The sequence below is a fragment of the Camellia sinensis genome, chromosome 11, assembly GCF_055761805.1.
Source record: "Camellia sinensis isolate YWXY chromosome 11, ASM5576180v1, whole genome shotgun sequence".
In the NCBI taxonomy this organism is placed as follows: Eukaryota; Viridiplantae; Streptophyta; class Magnoliopsida; order Ericales; family Theaceae; genus Camellia; species Camellia sinensis.
Window position 1 is genome coordinate 137,044,459 of NC_138971.1, and position 17,426 is coordinate 137,061,884.

Here is a 17,426-nt window from a genome sequence, read left to right on the forward strand (position 1 = left end):
TAACCGCTAGACCCACTTATTTTGGCTGACATCTTTACCTTGGCTAACATTGCGGTCAGCCAAGTTACTTCGGCTCTGTGATACTTTAAGCACTACCACCAGTCTTGACTTTGAGATGACGCCCTGCAGAGCTATCGTCTAACTCGATCCTCTTTCTACCGATACCTCGGTCCATAGTTCGGCCCAAACCCAAAATATGAGATGTCTTCTTGGCCTAAGACCGAGCTACACCAGCCCTTATCTCGGCCCATTACGCGGTCCAACTCCCAAAGAAGACTCTTCCTAGCTCGGCCCAATTTGTTTACAAATTACCCTTTCAATTTTCATTGACTAATACAGTGAGATATAATATATATATATATATATATAGGCTTGGTTTATAGAAGACAACATGAGGTATAAAACATTGTCATATATTAAATGGTATGAAACATTGCTGCAATATCATTAAGTACAAACTCGTATCCTTCTTCAATTCATTTTTTTTTTTTTGGAATTCAAATTTTTAATTGTCCTTCAATTATTTCTTGTGTAATTAATAAGAGCATCTCCAACAGTGTATCAAATTTGTCATCAAATTTGAGTGAAAAATTTAATAAAAGTTTAATTTGCCTCAACGGAGATTTTTGAAGTTTCATTAGAACACCGGTCGACTGGGCAAACGATTGGGCCGACGTCCGGCTGGTCAAGTATAAATTTTTCACAAAATTTTGCCTTCAGGTGGTCATCCAGGGGGTCGACTGGGCGGACGACCAGGAGTATGACTGGCCAGTGTAATTTTTTCACAAATTTTTGTCTTGAAGTAGTCATCCAGGGGATATCCGATAGTGAAAATCAAATAGTTATGAACAGTGATTTGATAAAAGACACGTTGATCCTCAGTTTGATGGAAGAAAAGTGAAATTTTAGATTTGATACCTATATGATCAAATCGTTGGAGCAGAACAAAGAGTCGTTTTTCACCAAATTCAAATTTAATGACAAATCTGAGTAACCATTGGAGATGGTCAAAGTGAATTGAAAGTCTCTCCCTTTTAGGTATTTAGTATTAGAAAAATGCTTCGGACCCCCAGTGAGGTGGCGCGATATGATTGGATAAAAAAAAAACTGCTTTATTTATTTATTTATTTATTTTAAGTTTCAGCCAGTGGGGGTTCGCCACCTCACTGGGGGTGCGACCCCCACTGGGGGTCTGCAGCAGCTCTCTTAGTATTATTGCAGTCTTAATGGTGTGGGTATATATATATATATATATATATGTATATTTTTCACAAAATGTTATATGAAAATAATATTTGTGAGTAGTAGAAAAGAAACAGGCTATTTTAGGTTTGGATGTAATAATTTGTTTTTAGATTTTTCTAAAAAAATTAAAAATTAAATTGGTGAAAAAATATAAAAAATATAAAATATTTATCATTTTAATATAATTTTATCTTTTGGGAGAGTAAAAATAATTAAAAATTTTAAAATTATCTTTTTAATATTTATTTTAATCAAATTAATTTCTATTTTTTTATAAAAAAAAAATTGAAATAATTTTAAAAAATGAAACCTAACCTGGCAGGCCAGAAAACTTATCAAATTTTAGTTTAAGTGTTTTAGCATATCACTGAAAATGATCTTCATAATTTATTTATTCATTTCTGTATTTTTTTTTATTTATCTCAATGCACTTTCAACCATATAATTATACTTAAAAATTACTTGTATTTCAAAATTTCTATCAATAGAAACCAAAATATTTTTGTATAGAGAAGATGGTGCATATTAGGGGTGGGCGCGGGTCGGTTGCGGCCACAAAACTTCCAATCCGTCATCCATCCGCCAGATTGGCGGATTGGAGAAAATCAATCCGCATCCGTCCGCCAATCCGGCGGATGTGGATTGAGCAGATTAGCGGTTTGGTGGATTGATGCGAATCGGTTTGACGGTTTAAAATATTATAAATTTTCAATATAATTCAACTTTTGCACTTCCTAAAAAAAAAAAAAAAAAAAAGTATTACAGTTAATGACTTAAAAAAATATTACAATCACTAAATGCCTCATACAAAGTAAGAATATTTGAAACTTTAGAATATCACAATCACTGCATGCCTCATTCACATACTACAATCACAGCATGCCTCATCTACATAAAGTATTACAATCTGTGGTTCTTAAAATATAAAAACAATTTAAACCACCAAAACTATAAACAAAGTAGTAGTAGAGATTGTATGTTTTTGTATTGTTACATCTATATCTGTTTTTGAAAACAAAAACCAACCAACATATATCATATTTTATATTTATTATTTTTAAAGATAGATTTAAAAATCAAAAAATATAGATAAATAATACGTTTATTTTTTTCAATTCAAAAAAGACATTCAAGTTGAAAAAAAAAATTCAACAGAATATTTAAATTCTTTTTTAATTGAAAACACAAACAGAATATTTAAACAAACTGAAAACACCAAGTCTTATAAATTACTAGCGGTGTTTACGGTTTGGCGGTTCGGTTGCGGCCAAAGGAATCTGAAATCCGCCATCCGTCCGCCAAATTGGCGGATTTGAGAAAATCAATCCGCAACCATCCGCTCGTCATCACGCATCCGTCCAAAATGCGACGGATCGGATTGGTTCGGTCAGTTTTGACGGATAAGTATATCCGTTGCTCACCCCTAATGCATATGGGGCATCTATGCTTTTCTCTCATTTTCAATAGGGAAGTGGTATGAGAAATTTTCGGGAAATATTCCGATATGCAATATACACCTATGTAGTTTTATCACAAAAGTATGTAAGTTTTAGTTACTAATTTATATAAGTGATTTCATAAAAATACGTAAATTTATATATTTTCACAAGATTATTTATGTAAATTTATAAAAATTTATATAATTTTATAATAAAATTACATACTATGTGTATCGGAGAATTTTTTGAAATTTTATGACCATTTTAAAAAAAATTGAAATTAATTATTATTGTTATTAAGTGTAAAACTGAAAAATACTACTACAATAATGGTTGTATTATTTTAAAACTACAAAAAAGTCAAAGTAACCGGTGTTGCAAGTACTGAAATCAATGAAATATATGCCCCATCCTTAATGGTCGACTTATACGATACAATGCTTTACTGAATTATATGCCTTCGGTGTACTGTCTAGTTACTGTTGGTCACTGCAAAAAAATAAAACAAAAATAAAGTTGATCTGGAATTTTTTGGATAGATATAGGTCGGTTTGTTTCAGAGTTAGGGTAGACAAAATTGTTAATATAGTGATTATTAGTGACTGGATTATAAAAAAAATTATTTGTTTGTGATATATTTTAGTGAGAAAATTATTAATATGAAATGTCATAAATACTATTTGGTATTTTTGATATATTTTAATATTAAAAAATATATTTTATAAATAAGTGTACTTTTTGACTTTTTATAAAAAAAAATATATAAAAAAGTAGAAAAAGTTAGTTGAAAAGTAAAAAGGAAATGTTGATAGATATTAATTGATGTGACCTAAATAAGTGTATATATATAAAATAAAATAAAAAAAGTGTGCTTTGTTAGGTTAACCCAAACAAGCACTATATATATATATATAGAAAATGACATAATACCAAAATATATATATATATATATATATACACACACAAACACACAACTCACACCATGAGCAAAAATCACTCTGTTTGTTTTCAATTTTTAGTTTTCAGAATTCACTTTTCAAAAAAATTTATTTTCTCATTTTTCATATTTTTTTGTTTTTCGTATTTTTTTTTGTTTTCACTGAATTTTTTTTTTCCAGATTTTAAGCAATTTTTTTTAATTGTTAGATACACCTAACATAAATACACTTAAAAAGTATAATATTTGTGAAAAAAAATCTTTAGAAAACTAAAACCAAAAGCCTGAAAAATTCAATAAATTTTTCATACTTTTGTATATTATTAATTTTTTAAAATATTTTTTCATAAATATTTTTACTATTTAGATATATTTAAGTAAGGTGCATCTAAAAAAGTAAAAAAAAAAAATACTTAAAATTTTAAAAATATTCACTAAAACCAAAAAACAATATGAAAAATAAAAAAACTCATTTTTCAGAAAACTGAATTTAAAAAACTGAAACCAAACATACCAAATGATATATTTTTTCAAACTAATCCCCTCACTAGTTTTGAAACTAAATCCCTTGCACGGCTCTGCTAATCCCTTCATCCAAAAGCCTGAATCCCCTTCCTAATTTTGCAAATAAACACCATTATAGTGGGTCTCAGATCTATCATAATTCAATTTAATCTCCTATAATATTTTAGCTAATGAAAAATATAATGTTACGACAGTAAAAATATTGTTGGATTAATAAGATAAAAAAGTTAAATTTCATTTTTAGGATCACATGATCCTTGTCCCATATTATTGATTCAGCACATACTCAACATAAAATTTTTGAAATATGGAATAATTACTAAAATATTATCAAGTTTTGAGGGACATTTTTCACTAGCAAAAATAAGTGTAGAAGAATTGTCCTTGTTTTGGAAGTAGTCATTAATTTTTACAGCAATGCTACACACCAAAAAAAAAAAAAAAGTACACAATTTTTTTTTTTAGATAATGAAACGTGGTAATTAAATTCATTATAAATATATATATTATAACACTTATTTTTTATACATAGCATATAATTAATATTGTAGCATGACCCAATAGATTATGTTAATAGTTATGACTTGCAAACTGGGAAAAAACCATATGAGCCATTTCTCACTATGAACACAAAATATACTGGCCCTGTTTGGGAAGTGAATTTTTGGTTTTTTTTTTTTTTTTTTTTTGACTAAAATTTATAAAAAGATAAAATAGGTTAAAATAGTCAATAAAATAAAATGTTACATCAAATTCATAATTATTTTTTTATATTATTTTTTTGTGATTCAGATTTTTAACTATCCTACAATTATTTATTGTGTAATTAATAAGAGCATCTCCAATGGTCTATCAAAATTTTCATTAAATTTGAATAAAAAATTTAGTAAAAGTTTCATTTAATATCAAGTATTTCAATGGAGATTTTTGAAGTTTCATCAAAACACCGGTCGACTGAGTAGACGATTGGATGGATGTCTGGCCGGTCGAGTGCAAATTTTTCACAAAATTTTTCCTTCAAGGAATCATCCAGGGGGTCGATCGGGTGGACAACCAAGGGGATGACCGGCTAGTGTAATTTTTTTACAAATTTTTTTCTTGAGGCGGTCATCTGGGGGACATCTGATGGTGAAAATCAAACAAGCTATGAACAGTGATTTAATTAAAGATACATTGGTTTTCAGTTTGATAAAAGAAAAGTGAATTCTTGGATTTGATACCTATTTGATCAAACAATTGGAACAAAAAAAATAATCATTTTTCATCAAATTCAAATTTGATAACAAGTCTGAATAACCATTAATGATGGTCTAAGTGAACTGAAAGTCTCTCCCTTTACTTCTTGTTGTCACAAGAAATGATAAAAGAGGAGTTCAAAATGATTGAAAAAATTGACTTTTAGCATTATAAATTATAAGAGTTATATATTTTGTGGATTAGACCGTACTGTTGAAATTGTGAGGTCCACTATGAGTCATATTTCGATAATCTGACTCGTTAATGTGTAGAATTCGTCGAGTATTTCATTTTTGTAAAAAATTATATTGATCGGATATCGATAGCCCATTGATCAAAACACATTTTTGTTAACAATTTATTTTTAAAATTATATTTACCATGGACAAAGATATGATTTGATTAAGGGGCTATCAATATCAGATCAATATGATTTTTTGCAGGGATGAAATACTCGACGAACTCTACACATTGATCGGTTCGAATTATCAAAATGGGACCTGTGGTGGGTTCCACAGACGCAACAGTACGATCTAATCTACAAATTAGGCTGGAGAGAAATGATTTTCTAAATTATAATACAACCATAAAATGAAGCGCAAAAGATAAAAAGAAAATGCAAATACCAATTTCCTTTGTAAGAATAAAATTGGAAAATTATAATTGAAAAAAAAAAAAAGTGCTACTATTAGCAATTATTTTGGATCTCCTATTTTTTAACCTTTTTTTTATTACAATAATAACATCAAATGAAATTACTAAAAATAACATTAATAATTTTGGGACACCCCATCTCACAATTAAGTCACACACTCACTACATCATGAGTTAGGATTTATGAGAGCACCCACCTCCATCATCATCCATTCATCTTCTCCAAATCTCACCTTCAAAACCTTAAAAATCCTTTGATGGCAATATTTTGGCGGCAACGTTGGCAACCATTTAATTACATACACTTCTTCAGCAATGACAATGAGTGAAAGTTTTTTCGACAACTATAACTCCATGAGACGAAAGGATATAACAACAAAAGCTCAAAAGAGGTTCATAACTTTGATGGTATTCTTTAACTCAAAAGAGATTAGCTTTGTAACGAAAATTTTCTTAAAAAAAATGACAAAAATAATAAAAATTGTTCGTTATTTTTTCAAGATTGAACTCTCGAACATATGATCGAAATTCGAGAATACAGGTCCGAACGTTGTTTATTTGTTCAAGAATAAGTAACCAAACATTTCTTATTTGTTCGAGAACAGATAACCGAAGCAGCAGTATAAGTAAGCAAACAAAGAAGTCGGACCACTTTTGGGTGGTCGATCGACTGGTTGATCGGGGAGTCGATTGGTGGGTGAAATCTTGCCCAATTTTGCTCACACAGAGAGCATACAAGTACAATGATGCCATAAATGAATAACAGAAAATCAACTAGAGAAGTATGAAAGTGGATTGCGTTGTGTGTATGAAACAAGGTAATAAGAACAAAAAAAAAGTCAAACAGATTGACAAATCTAATAATGAAGTAGAGAAAAGACTTCTTAATCACCATAAATTTTTTCTACTAATTTTGGGAGGTTCCATCATCGTAGGTTTTGTTAAAGTTTTGGGAGAGAGGCTTTTTGAGTTGTAAGGGTGTGCATTTGAATAGGTAGAATATTTTTACAAGAATGATTCTGGTATTATTTGGGGAAAGAAAAGAAATTTTAAAGGTTTTACAAATTATAAATAAGAGTCCAAAAAAATGAGAAATCTAAAATAATTAATAAGGTACTAATAGCAGCACTCAAAATACAATTGTGTTACTTTAACCTACAAATTTATTAATTATGTACGTATATAAAATACATTAAGCTTTCGTTTGGGATGTGGGTTGCCTTTTTTAATTTTTTAGCTATTAGCCTGGGGCTAAAAAGTCTCGTTTATGATGAACTTTTTAATTTTTTTGACTTTTGTAAAAAAAAAAAAAAATGATTATGATTTGAATGTGACATTTTGTTTTATTGATTTTTTAATTTATTTTATCATTTTGTGACTAAAATAGCCAAAAAAAAATCATCCAAACATAGCCTTAGAAAATCTCTCAAGACCTATTTTAATATTGTGTTTAGGTCATAATTTTAAATAATAATTTAAAAAGGAAAAACAAATTGTACAAAAATATTTAATTTATATTTTATTCATATTTTTTTGTATAAAAAATAAAAAGTGAAAGAAATATAAATTATTATTATTTTTTTATATATATTTTTTCATTTTAAATTTTTATTCAAATTTATGGTGCTAACATAACAGGCAAAGCAAGGATGAGGAGAGGGTTTAAATTGGGGTGCACCTGGAATCTGTGTTAGTGTTTCTTGGTCTGCTTTGTAAGAGACAGTTGGAATAATGTCAGCTGTGATAATAAAAGTCTCTCTTTTTGTAGAGAGATAAGAGAGATCAGGGAGAGAGCGCGCCGAGACATTAGAAAAGATATGGATTGATTTTGAGATATTGGCAATGTTTGATAAAGTTTATTTTCAACTTATTTTAATTTTTAATTTAATTTAAATTATTTTGATATTTTTAATTCAGTATAATAATATAGTTTATAATTTTTTGTAAGTTAAAAATCAACTTATTTTTTGAGTAGGAGAGGAGAAGTTTAATTTATAAGTTAAAAATCAACTTATATTCACAGTTATAAGCTATAAGTTGTTAAGTTATAAGTTATAATCACTTTTTCACAATTCTACTAAACGGAACTATTATTATATTTTAACAATGTTTGTAATTGGTGGGAGGATAAAATTTATCAACCGTGCTAGGACTCCCAGCGGTGGGGGACCCAGCACCCCACCTCCATGTGGAAAGCCGTGGACCAAAAAAAAAAAAAAAAAAATTATCCACTAGTCACACCCCATTGGGTCCTGGGCCACCCCAGTGGAGTCTGTCTCTTTTTTTAAAAATTTATGAATTTATGTTAAATAAAATGTCAGTAATTTTAAATATTTTATTAATATTTTTATTAAATATTTCACATAAATATAAAATTCATACCATTTAAAATTTCTAATATTATTTTAAAAAATATAAAAATATATCATGAATTGTAATTCATATGAGGTATAATCACGTCGCGTTCTAAGATCAATCAATAATTTTTCGAGACATGGAGTTCCCCTCCACTGCAGCCTCATTCATTCATGGGAAGCTCACTTTAAGATTGGAGATTGAAAAGAGATTAGAAAGAACTCAACAACCCCAATGTGCTTCATAATAATAACATGTTGTCTCTACACTCTGATTTGTCTGCTGATCTTAATTAACAACTAAAATCAAACAGAGCAAAAGTGAAGTTTTGGTTTCATTACTTTTGGGACCTCACTTTTGTGAAGAGAATTGGGCAAAACTTTTGCTTGCAAGTAAAATTTGATCACCAACAGAAGAAAAAGTTATACCTACAGGACCACCTATCACACCTAATCCCTATTATTTATAAACTTTAGTGCCTTGCAATGGACCTCATAGGTTTTTTTTTTTCTTTCTTTTTTTAATATCTTATTTATTTGGTTTAATTTTTGAAAACAATTTTTTATTTTTTGTTTTCGTATTTTTTAATTTTTAGTGCTTTTTTTTTCATATTTTAATTAATCATATAGTGAATTTCTTAGTGCCTTGTAATGGACCTCAATTTTTTTTTCAAGACAAAAATGTTTGGTTTAGTATTTTAATACTAATTTTGAAAATTTTATTTTCATGTTTTTTAGATTTTAGTAAAAAATTTCATATTTTTCACTTTAGATGCATCTAATTTAGATATATTTTAAAAGTTAAATATTTGTAAAGAAATCTAAAATAAATGTTTGGCGTGAGTTTTTTTTGGTTATTTTTAGTCACAAAAAGACAAAATAGACTAAAAATCTAATAAGACAAAATGTCACAGTCAAACTATAATCATTTTATTTTTTTTTCTCACAAAAGTTAAAAAAGTCAAAAAGTCCATCTCAAACGAGACGTTTTGCCTTAGGCTAAAATAGCCAAAAAGTCACATATCCCAAACGAAGGCTAAATGCCAAAAAAAACAAAATAAATAAATTTGTATTTAGATAATTTTTGTATAGATTTTTTCGTAAATATGTTACTAAAAAAAATGTATTTAGATTAAGTAAATTTAAAAAATAAAAAAATTAATTATAATATAAAAAAATCTCACTAAAAATACAAAAAAAAAAAATCAAAAACAAAATTTAAGCCTCAAAAGGTTCGTTTGGGAAGAATTTTTTGACTTTTTTTTTGTTTTTTTGTGAGAGAAAAAATAAAATAATTATGGTTTATATATGATATTTTTTCTTATTGTCTTATTTAGTTTATTTTATCTTTTTTGTGCTACTTTAGCCATAACCTAAACCGAACTCACTTGCCAAACGAGAACAGAGTATGGTTTTGGTCGTGGCTTTATCACTGTACTAAGCCTCATAAAAATGTGCAGGCCTGGCCCCAGCCCATTGGGCTTTGTCTTGGAGTTCGGATCATCTGCCGTGGTTTCCTGTAATGCTTCCTGCGGTGGTACCAAAACGACGTCGTTTTGTAAGTTTTTTTTTTTTGTTTTCCTTTTCTTTTCTCTCTTATTTGTTGAGAACCCTAACCCATGAAATGAGCGAGGTGAACAGAAACATGTTGAGGGCGACGGCGATTCTATGGCGGCGAAGCGAGGTGCATGAAATGTAGTTGGGTGAGATCCTTCCTGCAACTCAATTTTCATCACCCACAAAGCAATGTTCATCATGTTCATGGTTTTGTAATCCAATGAATGGCATGATCTATGGTAAATATGATGATAACCCATCAAGTCATTACAAATATTCATGTCCCTCTCCTGTTAGTCGGTTCTCTCTTCACTCTGATTGTTCATCCTTAGTGGTTCTAGAAACCCATTAACCCAGAATTTCAAAGCAAATGACCAAGTTCATTTATGAGGTGATTCAAAAAAAGAGTTTAAAGACACACCATAGATATAGAAATCTGGGCAATTTCATGGTCCCAAATTTTGGGACAATAGATTTTTTCGGTTCATTTTCAAGCTTGTCGAGATTGCAATGTGGTAGATCTTAACCCCACAAAACTCAAGAAATCAAACCCACTTAAACCAAACCCATTTACAACAACAAGAAATCAAACCTCGCTTCACCGCCGCCGCCGTTTCATCTCACCGACTTTACTCCTTCAACTTCGTCTCTCTTCTCTCCTCAGTTCTGGTTCAGTCGGGTTAGGGTTATGATGGATGAGAGATAAAAGAAAAGAGGGGGAAAGGAGAACAAGGAAAAAAAAAAAAAAATTCCCAAAACGACGTCGTTTTGGTACCACCGCAGGAAGCATTGCAGGAGATCAGGGCAGATAATCTGAACTCTTTGTCTTGGCCTAACTAGAGGATGTATCAGCTTAGCCCGTAGACTGTTTAAAGCCTGACCCAAAGCCTGGCCTAGAGGTCCATGCAGAGGTCCATTTTAAGCCCATATATACTACATAATATAACTAATTTTGTAAACATTAATAATAAAAAAGATCAAACAATTCCAATTATGAAATTAGTGATTATATTTTCATGAAATTAAATATTCATACAATTTAATAACATAACTATAATGGAGGTAATATGTATTTCAATAAATAAAGTTAAGCTTTTTATTTTTTATAATTTAATATTCAAGTCTAATTATTGTGACGTACTTCAAAATTTGTATTATAATTTCTATTTTTCCAATGAATATTTAGTTTAATAAAAAAAAAACCCATATTAAAGTCCAAATTAGGATTGAATTAGGCCCATATGTCCCAAGCTCAATCAGCCCTCACTGCAGGTCCTGCTTCCAATTTATTTAGTAGATTTTGAAGCCCCACCTCCTCCCACTCATATAACACTCTTCCGAATGAAAGATTCCAACCTCCTAGAGACTCTTTCCTATCATAGGTAACCCTCAAAGTAACACTTTTCTCTAGGGATAGTCTATATAGACTTGGGAACTCATCTTGCAGACAAAGATGCTGACACCATCTGTCAGCCCAAAAGCTAATCCTTCTACCATCCCCAACTGTCACCTGAAAATTGTTCACAAAAAATTCTTGGAGATTGTTTCTATGTTCATCAAAACTATAATGCCTTTCCACACATTTGACTGATTATTCTCAGGCATAGAGGGAGGCAGCCAGCTTGCATTCTTTAACTTATACCCTGCTGCGTATAACTCTCTTCCACAAAGCTTCACTCTCATATCCAAACCTCCACTACCATTTTAGTAATAAGCAAAGGTTGACCTCCCTCACCCTCCTAATGCCTAACCCTCCTTGTTTTACACTTTTGCACAGCTCCCCTTATCTAACCATATGGATTTTCTTCTTAATTTTTGATCCTCCCCACAGGAATATAGCTTGGAGCCTCTCAACTTCTTTAGCAACCCCTTCAGGCATTCTGAAAAGTGACAAGTAATACACTGGTAGTGAAGATAAGACAACTTTAACAAGTGTTAATCTCCCAACAACAGACAACAACTTCCTTTTTCATCCAGCCAGCCTACATCTAATTTTATCCAAGATGGGCTTCCATGTAGACTTCTTCTTTGGATTAGCCCCTAGAGGTAACCCAAGGTAGCTGTTTGGTAGTGCCTTCATTTTGCAATTCAAGATTGAGGCAAAAGCAGCCATGTTTTCATCTAGAACCCCCACACCACACACAACACTCTTATGGTAGTTAGTTCACAGCCTAGATAGAACCTCAAAGCATCTAAGCATCCTCTTCAAGTTCCTCACCTCATCAACCTCTGCTGCAAAGAATAGCAAAGAGTCATCTGCAAACTGAAGATGAGATAATATGACACCATTTGATCCAACCTTCACTCCTTAGACCAGACGAAGAGCTTGAGCTCTGGACAATAAAATATGTAGCCCTTCTGCAACTAAATTAAACAGGAAAGAGGACAAAGGGTCACCTTGTCTTAAACCCCTTTGCGGCCTGAACTCTTCAGTTGGAGACCCATTAACAAGCACTGATATTCTAGCAGATGTTACACATTCCTTGATCCAACTGATCCATTTATTTCCAAACCCAAATTGAGACATCATATAGAATAAGAAACCCCAATTAATGGAATCATATGCCTTCTCAAAGTCCAACTTAATAATTAGCCCCTTCTTCTTTGCCTTCTTCCACCCATTTACCACCTCATTTGCAATTAACACACCATCTAAAATGTTCCTCCCACTTAGAAATGATGTCTAGGTTTCACTAATTATATGTGGCATCACTTCTTTCAATCTATGAGATAGCAACGTTGCTAAGATCTTATATATTGACCCCACTAAGCTTATAGGCCTATAACCAGTTAGCCCTTTAGGATTTTCCTTCTTTGGTATAAGGGTTATAAAGGAGCTATTGATACCCTTAACCAACCTTCCATTCTTATGGAATTCATTCAAAAAGTTTATCACATCACACCTCATCACTTTCCAAAATTTTTGAAAACATCCCATATTAAAACCATCTAGCCCTAGTGCTTTGTTCCCATCACAAGACATCACTGTATCTTTAATCTCAGCCTCTGAAAACATTGCTTCAAGTTTGTCAAAACCACACCTTACTTGTACTGAGTTGAAACTCCCTCCTAACTGTGGCCTTCCTCCCCAATCTTCATTAAAATGACACTTGAAATATTCAAACACTTTTCTCTTCACTTGAGTAGGTTCCACATCTACCACCTCACCCTCTGAAATAGAATTTATCTCATTCCTTACTTGCCTACACTTAGTCGTCACACTTAGTCATCACACTAATCAATCTTGAAGTTTATAAAAAATAAAAAAAATCTCATAAGTTTGACATAATTATATTGATTTCTTTATAATAAGATTAAAATGATTAAAACTAATGAAGATAGTTTTGTAGATAGAAATAAACGATGGCAAAATAAGTATTACAGTATAAAAAAAATGATAATATCATTCTTCTATTTTTAACTAATAAAATAGAGGTTAATTGTTATGTTGGAATTAAATTTTTAATAGAATTCAATGTACAATTGTCAAATTTATAGGGCTTAATGTATTTTTTTTTTCAAAATATTGATGGAAGTTAATGTAATTGCCCCAAATCCCAAGTATTTAATGACTTATTCACCCTCACTACTTCACCAACATAAGCAGGACTCCACCATGACCAGTCCTTCAGTTTTGCAACTCCCTTGCTCATTCTCTTCATTTTCTCTGGTAAATCTTTCATGTATATGTACTTCAATATATTCAATTTTGTCTATTCTTTCTCTATTATTTGCTTCATTTAAATTCCTCAATGTTAGGTGCGCATTTGAATTGTAGTGGGAACTAAATTAATTTAGACCATTTACACATGAAAACAACCATTAATCAAAATAATTTTAAAAAATTAAAATAGGAACTGGAGTAGTTATTGTGCAGGTTGCATAGTAGACACTGCTATACAGCCAATGAAGTTCACTTCGGATCTCACTTTAATGATATTCATTTTTTATAGTTATATCGAGTAGAATATATGTAGAAAACTTTGCGGAATATAAACTAAAAACCATTAAGGATTCAATTCTATACATGAAAACTATATGAATTTCTACTATACAAAATAAGTGTACACATACCTTGATCCATGATAGTATGAAAATCTCTTTTAAGAAAAAGAAACCTTGAATAAAAGACATTGATCTTCAAGTTCTTTACTTGTTTAAAATCTTCAAACCACTTCTCTTTCTCTAGGTGATGGGAGCCTTCTTGTGGTGGCAACTTGAGTTTTTGTGATGGAGAGTGTGGTTTGAGACCTTACACTATTTATACTAGTATTCTTCCCATCAAAGAATCCATTCATTCAATGAATTTCATTAAATAGATTAATGTATCTTTTACATTCATGATACATAATGCATCTTCTATATTAATGAACTCATTAGATAGATTAATATATCTTCTACATTCATAATAAATACATAATGCATCTCTAAGATTCATTCATAATGAATCTATCACATTCAATGCATTGAAACTATCTCTATTAGTCTTCTATACATTATGTATATATAGGTGCATTCATCAATAATTAGTCACCATCTAATTGATGTACATGTATCTTGCTTAATGAGATGAATTTAGTATAATCATGCATAAGCCATATTAAGCCATATTTAGGAAAAATTCTTACAATCTCCCACTTGGCTTGCGTGATTATATTATGTCACTAGATTATCATAATATGGCCAACGTTCTCTCACTAGAAGATTGCACCATCACCATTAGATTTTATTCAATGAAATTATTAGCACCAAATCATTGTAGTTAGTGATTTACACATTGATCAAGACTGTAAAATGGTTATAGTGTTAATATTTTTCATCAACATGAATAAGTGAATCTTAAATCACAGAGATGACATTAGCAACATAATTCCGATAACCGTGTTCCGTATTACGCTAATTGGTCCTTATTATGAATGTGATTATGTGTTTGATATGATCTTGTGCACCATTTATGTGAAAATATGTGGTTTTGAATTTCTATCTGTTCACCATAGGAATATCTGTTTGATTATCTACTTTGGAATTTAAATTGAAGGCCTTATCGGCCACAAAATCCAAAATTGACTGCGCCATTATGATTGGCATGATTTTTAGAGGCTATGGTGAAATTTAATTGAAGATTGATTCGGATCAGAATAATTAGATTTAGAACGATTAATTAAGTGCTCAATTATTTAATATTGATAATTTTGATTAGTGGGACTTACATAAAAGGGCACTATGCACTCAACTTCTCTCTTTATTTCATTTTGGCTTAAATCACTCTAAGGAGAGAGGGAGAGGTCGGCCTAAAGAGAGAGGGAGAGGTCGGCTTAGAGAGAAAAGAAGAGCTCAAATTGAGATTTTGATCTTGAAGCTTGAATTAATTGAAGACCAATTCAAGATTTGACCATAATTTGGAAGATTGAACTTCTAGGTGAGTGATTGATTATGAATTCATGAGTTTAATATTGTAATTTTGTGTATTTAAAGTTGCATGGTGATCAAGAACAAGAATTGTGTTGTATTTGATAAAATTGAAGTCATGGAATGCATGCATGTGTATAATTGCCATGAATTTGTATAGTTGAGCATGAAATGTATGATCCATGTAGGATTTTGGTTAGAGTTCATGCTTGTGATCACCATTTGCAACATTTGAGTTGGTAATGAAAGTTATATCTCGCATGCATGTACAATTCCTAAGAGTATGAGCTTTGAATGCATGAAATTGTAATGTTGGGAATAAGTTTGGTGTGAATTGAGACATGCATGTGATTAATTTGTGAAATTGAGCTTCATAATGTAATGAATTTGGTGTTGAATCATGTTAGTATATGTGTATGTGAAGTTTGAGCCAAAATCATGTGTTTAGAGCCTTTGAGTATCAAATTCGAACTCAAGAACAAGTTCTGGAAAACCCAGAATTTATGACGTCCGCTTGAGCGGGGGAATCGTCGCTCGAGCGGGAAATTCGGGCTCCTAGTATTTTTGCAGACATGGTGTCCACTCGAGCGGGGAAGTTCATGCTCCAATGAGGAGCTATGTAGACAAACCTTCAGCTCGAGCGTCCGAGTTCGCGCTCGAGTGTGAAAATGATGTAATAAGTACTTTTGCAGACCTTATGGGTCTGCTCGAGCGGGGAAGTCCACGCTCGAGCGGGGACCCCTGTTTCTAAAATTTTGAAAATGCATTATGTGTTTCGTTTTTCGTTCTCTTTTACTTTTAAGTACTCTTAGGCATGCATTGAGTATTGTGAATGAATTAAAGAAGCCTAAAGAAGAATATGTGAATCAAGGGACGGACTGAATTGTTTGTGACCCATTGTGTTCATGTAATGTGTAGGGTCAAGCTCCAGGGCAAATCACCCAGATGATCACTGTGAGTAATATCTTAATAAAGATATTTGAAATATGTTGTTCGTCCAATTGCTTACTTCTGTGTAAGTCTTATCAGTTCGTTAATTTGAATGGTGGGCGAATGTTTGCTATGCCAAAAGAATGGGCCAAAGGCCAGTTTGACACGAATGATAGAATGAATGGGCTAAAGGCTAGTTTGACACGAATGATAAAATGAATGGGCCAAAGGCCGTATGACATGAATGTATGGGCCAGAGGCCGTATGACATGGATGATAGTCTGACATAAATGAATGGGCCAGAGGTCGTATGACATGAGTGAATGGGCCAGAGGCCATATGACATGAATGAATGAGCCAGAGGCCGTATGACTTGACGAATAGGCCAGAGGCCGTATGATACAAATGAATGGACCAGAGGCCGTTCAACATAAATGATACGAATGAATTGGGCCCGAGGCCGTATGATGTGTTTGGAACCGCAGTCACTTGACCTATATTTATATATAAGCTAGATAGAAATACGAATTGGGCCCAATGCCGTTTGAAGTACGTTGTTCTAAATACCATTGTGTAACTTCTTTATTTGATATTATTTACTGGGCTTTCGCTCACGCTCATTCATGTGTTTGTTGGTGAGCCAAGGGAGGTCCAAACCCAGCCTCAGTGAAGTTTGTGTGGAACAACCAAAGTTTTGAAGAGTCAGCCCTACGTCTCACGCACGAGACTCGTCTTCGCCCTTTTGCTATCCTATTTTATTTTGTCATGTTGGCGAGGACTTTGGTTTATGTTGTATATGTTTATGGTCTTGATTGGCTGACCTAGACTTGATAGATCCTGTATGTATAGAGCTTTGTATTAGTACATATTTTGATGTGAGTTATTAATATGTGTATGTATGGTTTGTAATGATGTGCCACATAAGCACAGCTCTATGGACAAAATTTTAAATTTTACTTCCGTTTGGCCCCTTTACTCTGATGAGTTATGTCTGGTTTGATTTGAGGCCGTAGGTAATCTCAGGATTACTGGCCGGTCATGTCCTTAACCCATGGGGGCGGGTTCGGGTCATGACAATAATGGTGATTAATGCTAATCCATCTTTAACGGTCCCGTTGTTTATATATTCTTCTAAATTGT

The 17,426-nt window shown here is 31.8% G+C and overlaps 1 protein-coding gene across 1 annotated transcript; it reads right to left on the reverse strand.

Annotated features, from left to right (window-relative positions):
* Positions 1-11,199: 11,199 nt before the first annotated feature.
* On the reverse strand, positions 11,200-13,630 carry LOC145802659 (uncharacterized). The gene is made up of 5 exons (XM_082895420.1): positions 13,529-13,630; positions 12,345-12,630; positions 12,116-12,254; positions 11,740-11,827; positions 11,200-11,457 (listed from the first exon to the last, which is right to left on the reverse strand). The coding sequence occupies exons 1-5, from the start codon at positions 13,628-13,630 to the stop codon at positions 11,200-11,202; spliced, it is 873 nt and encodes a 290-aa protein (XP_082751546.1).
* Between the last annotated feature and the right edge of the window lie 3,796 nt (positions 13,631-17,426).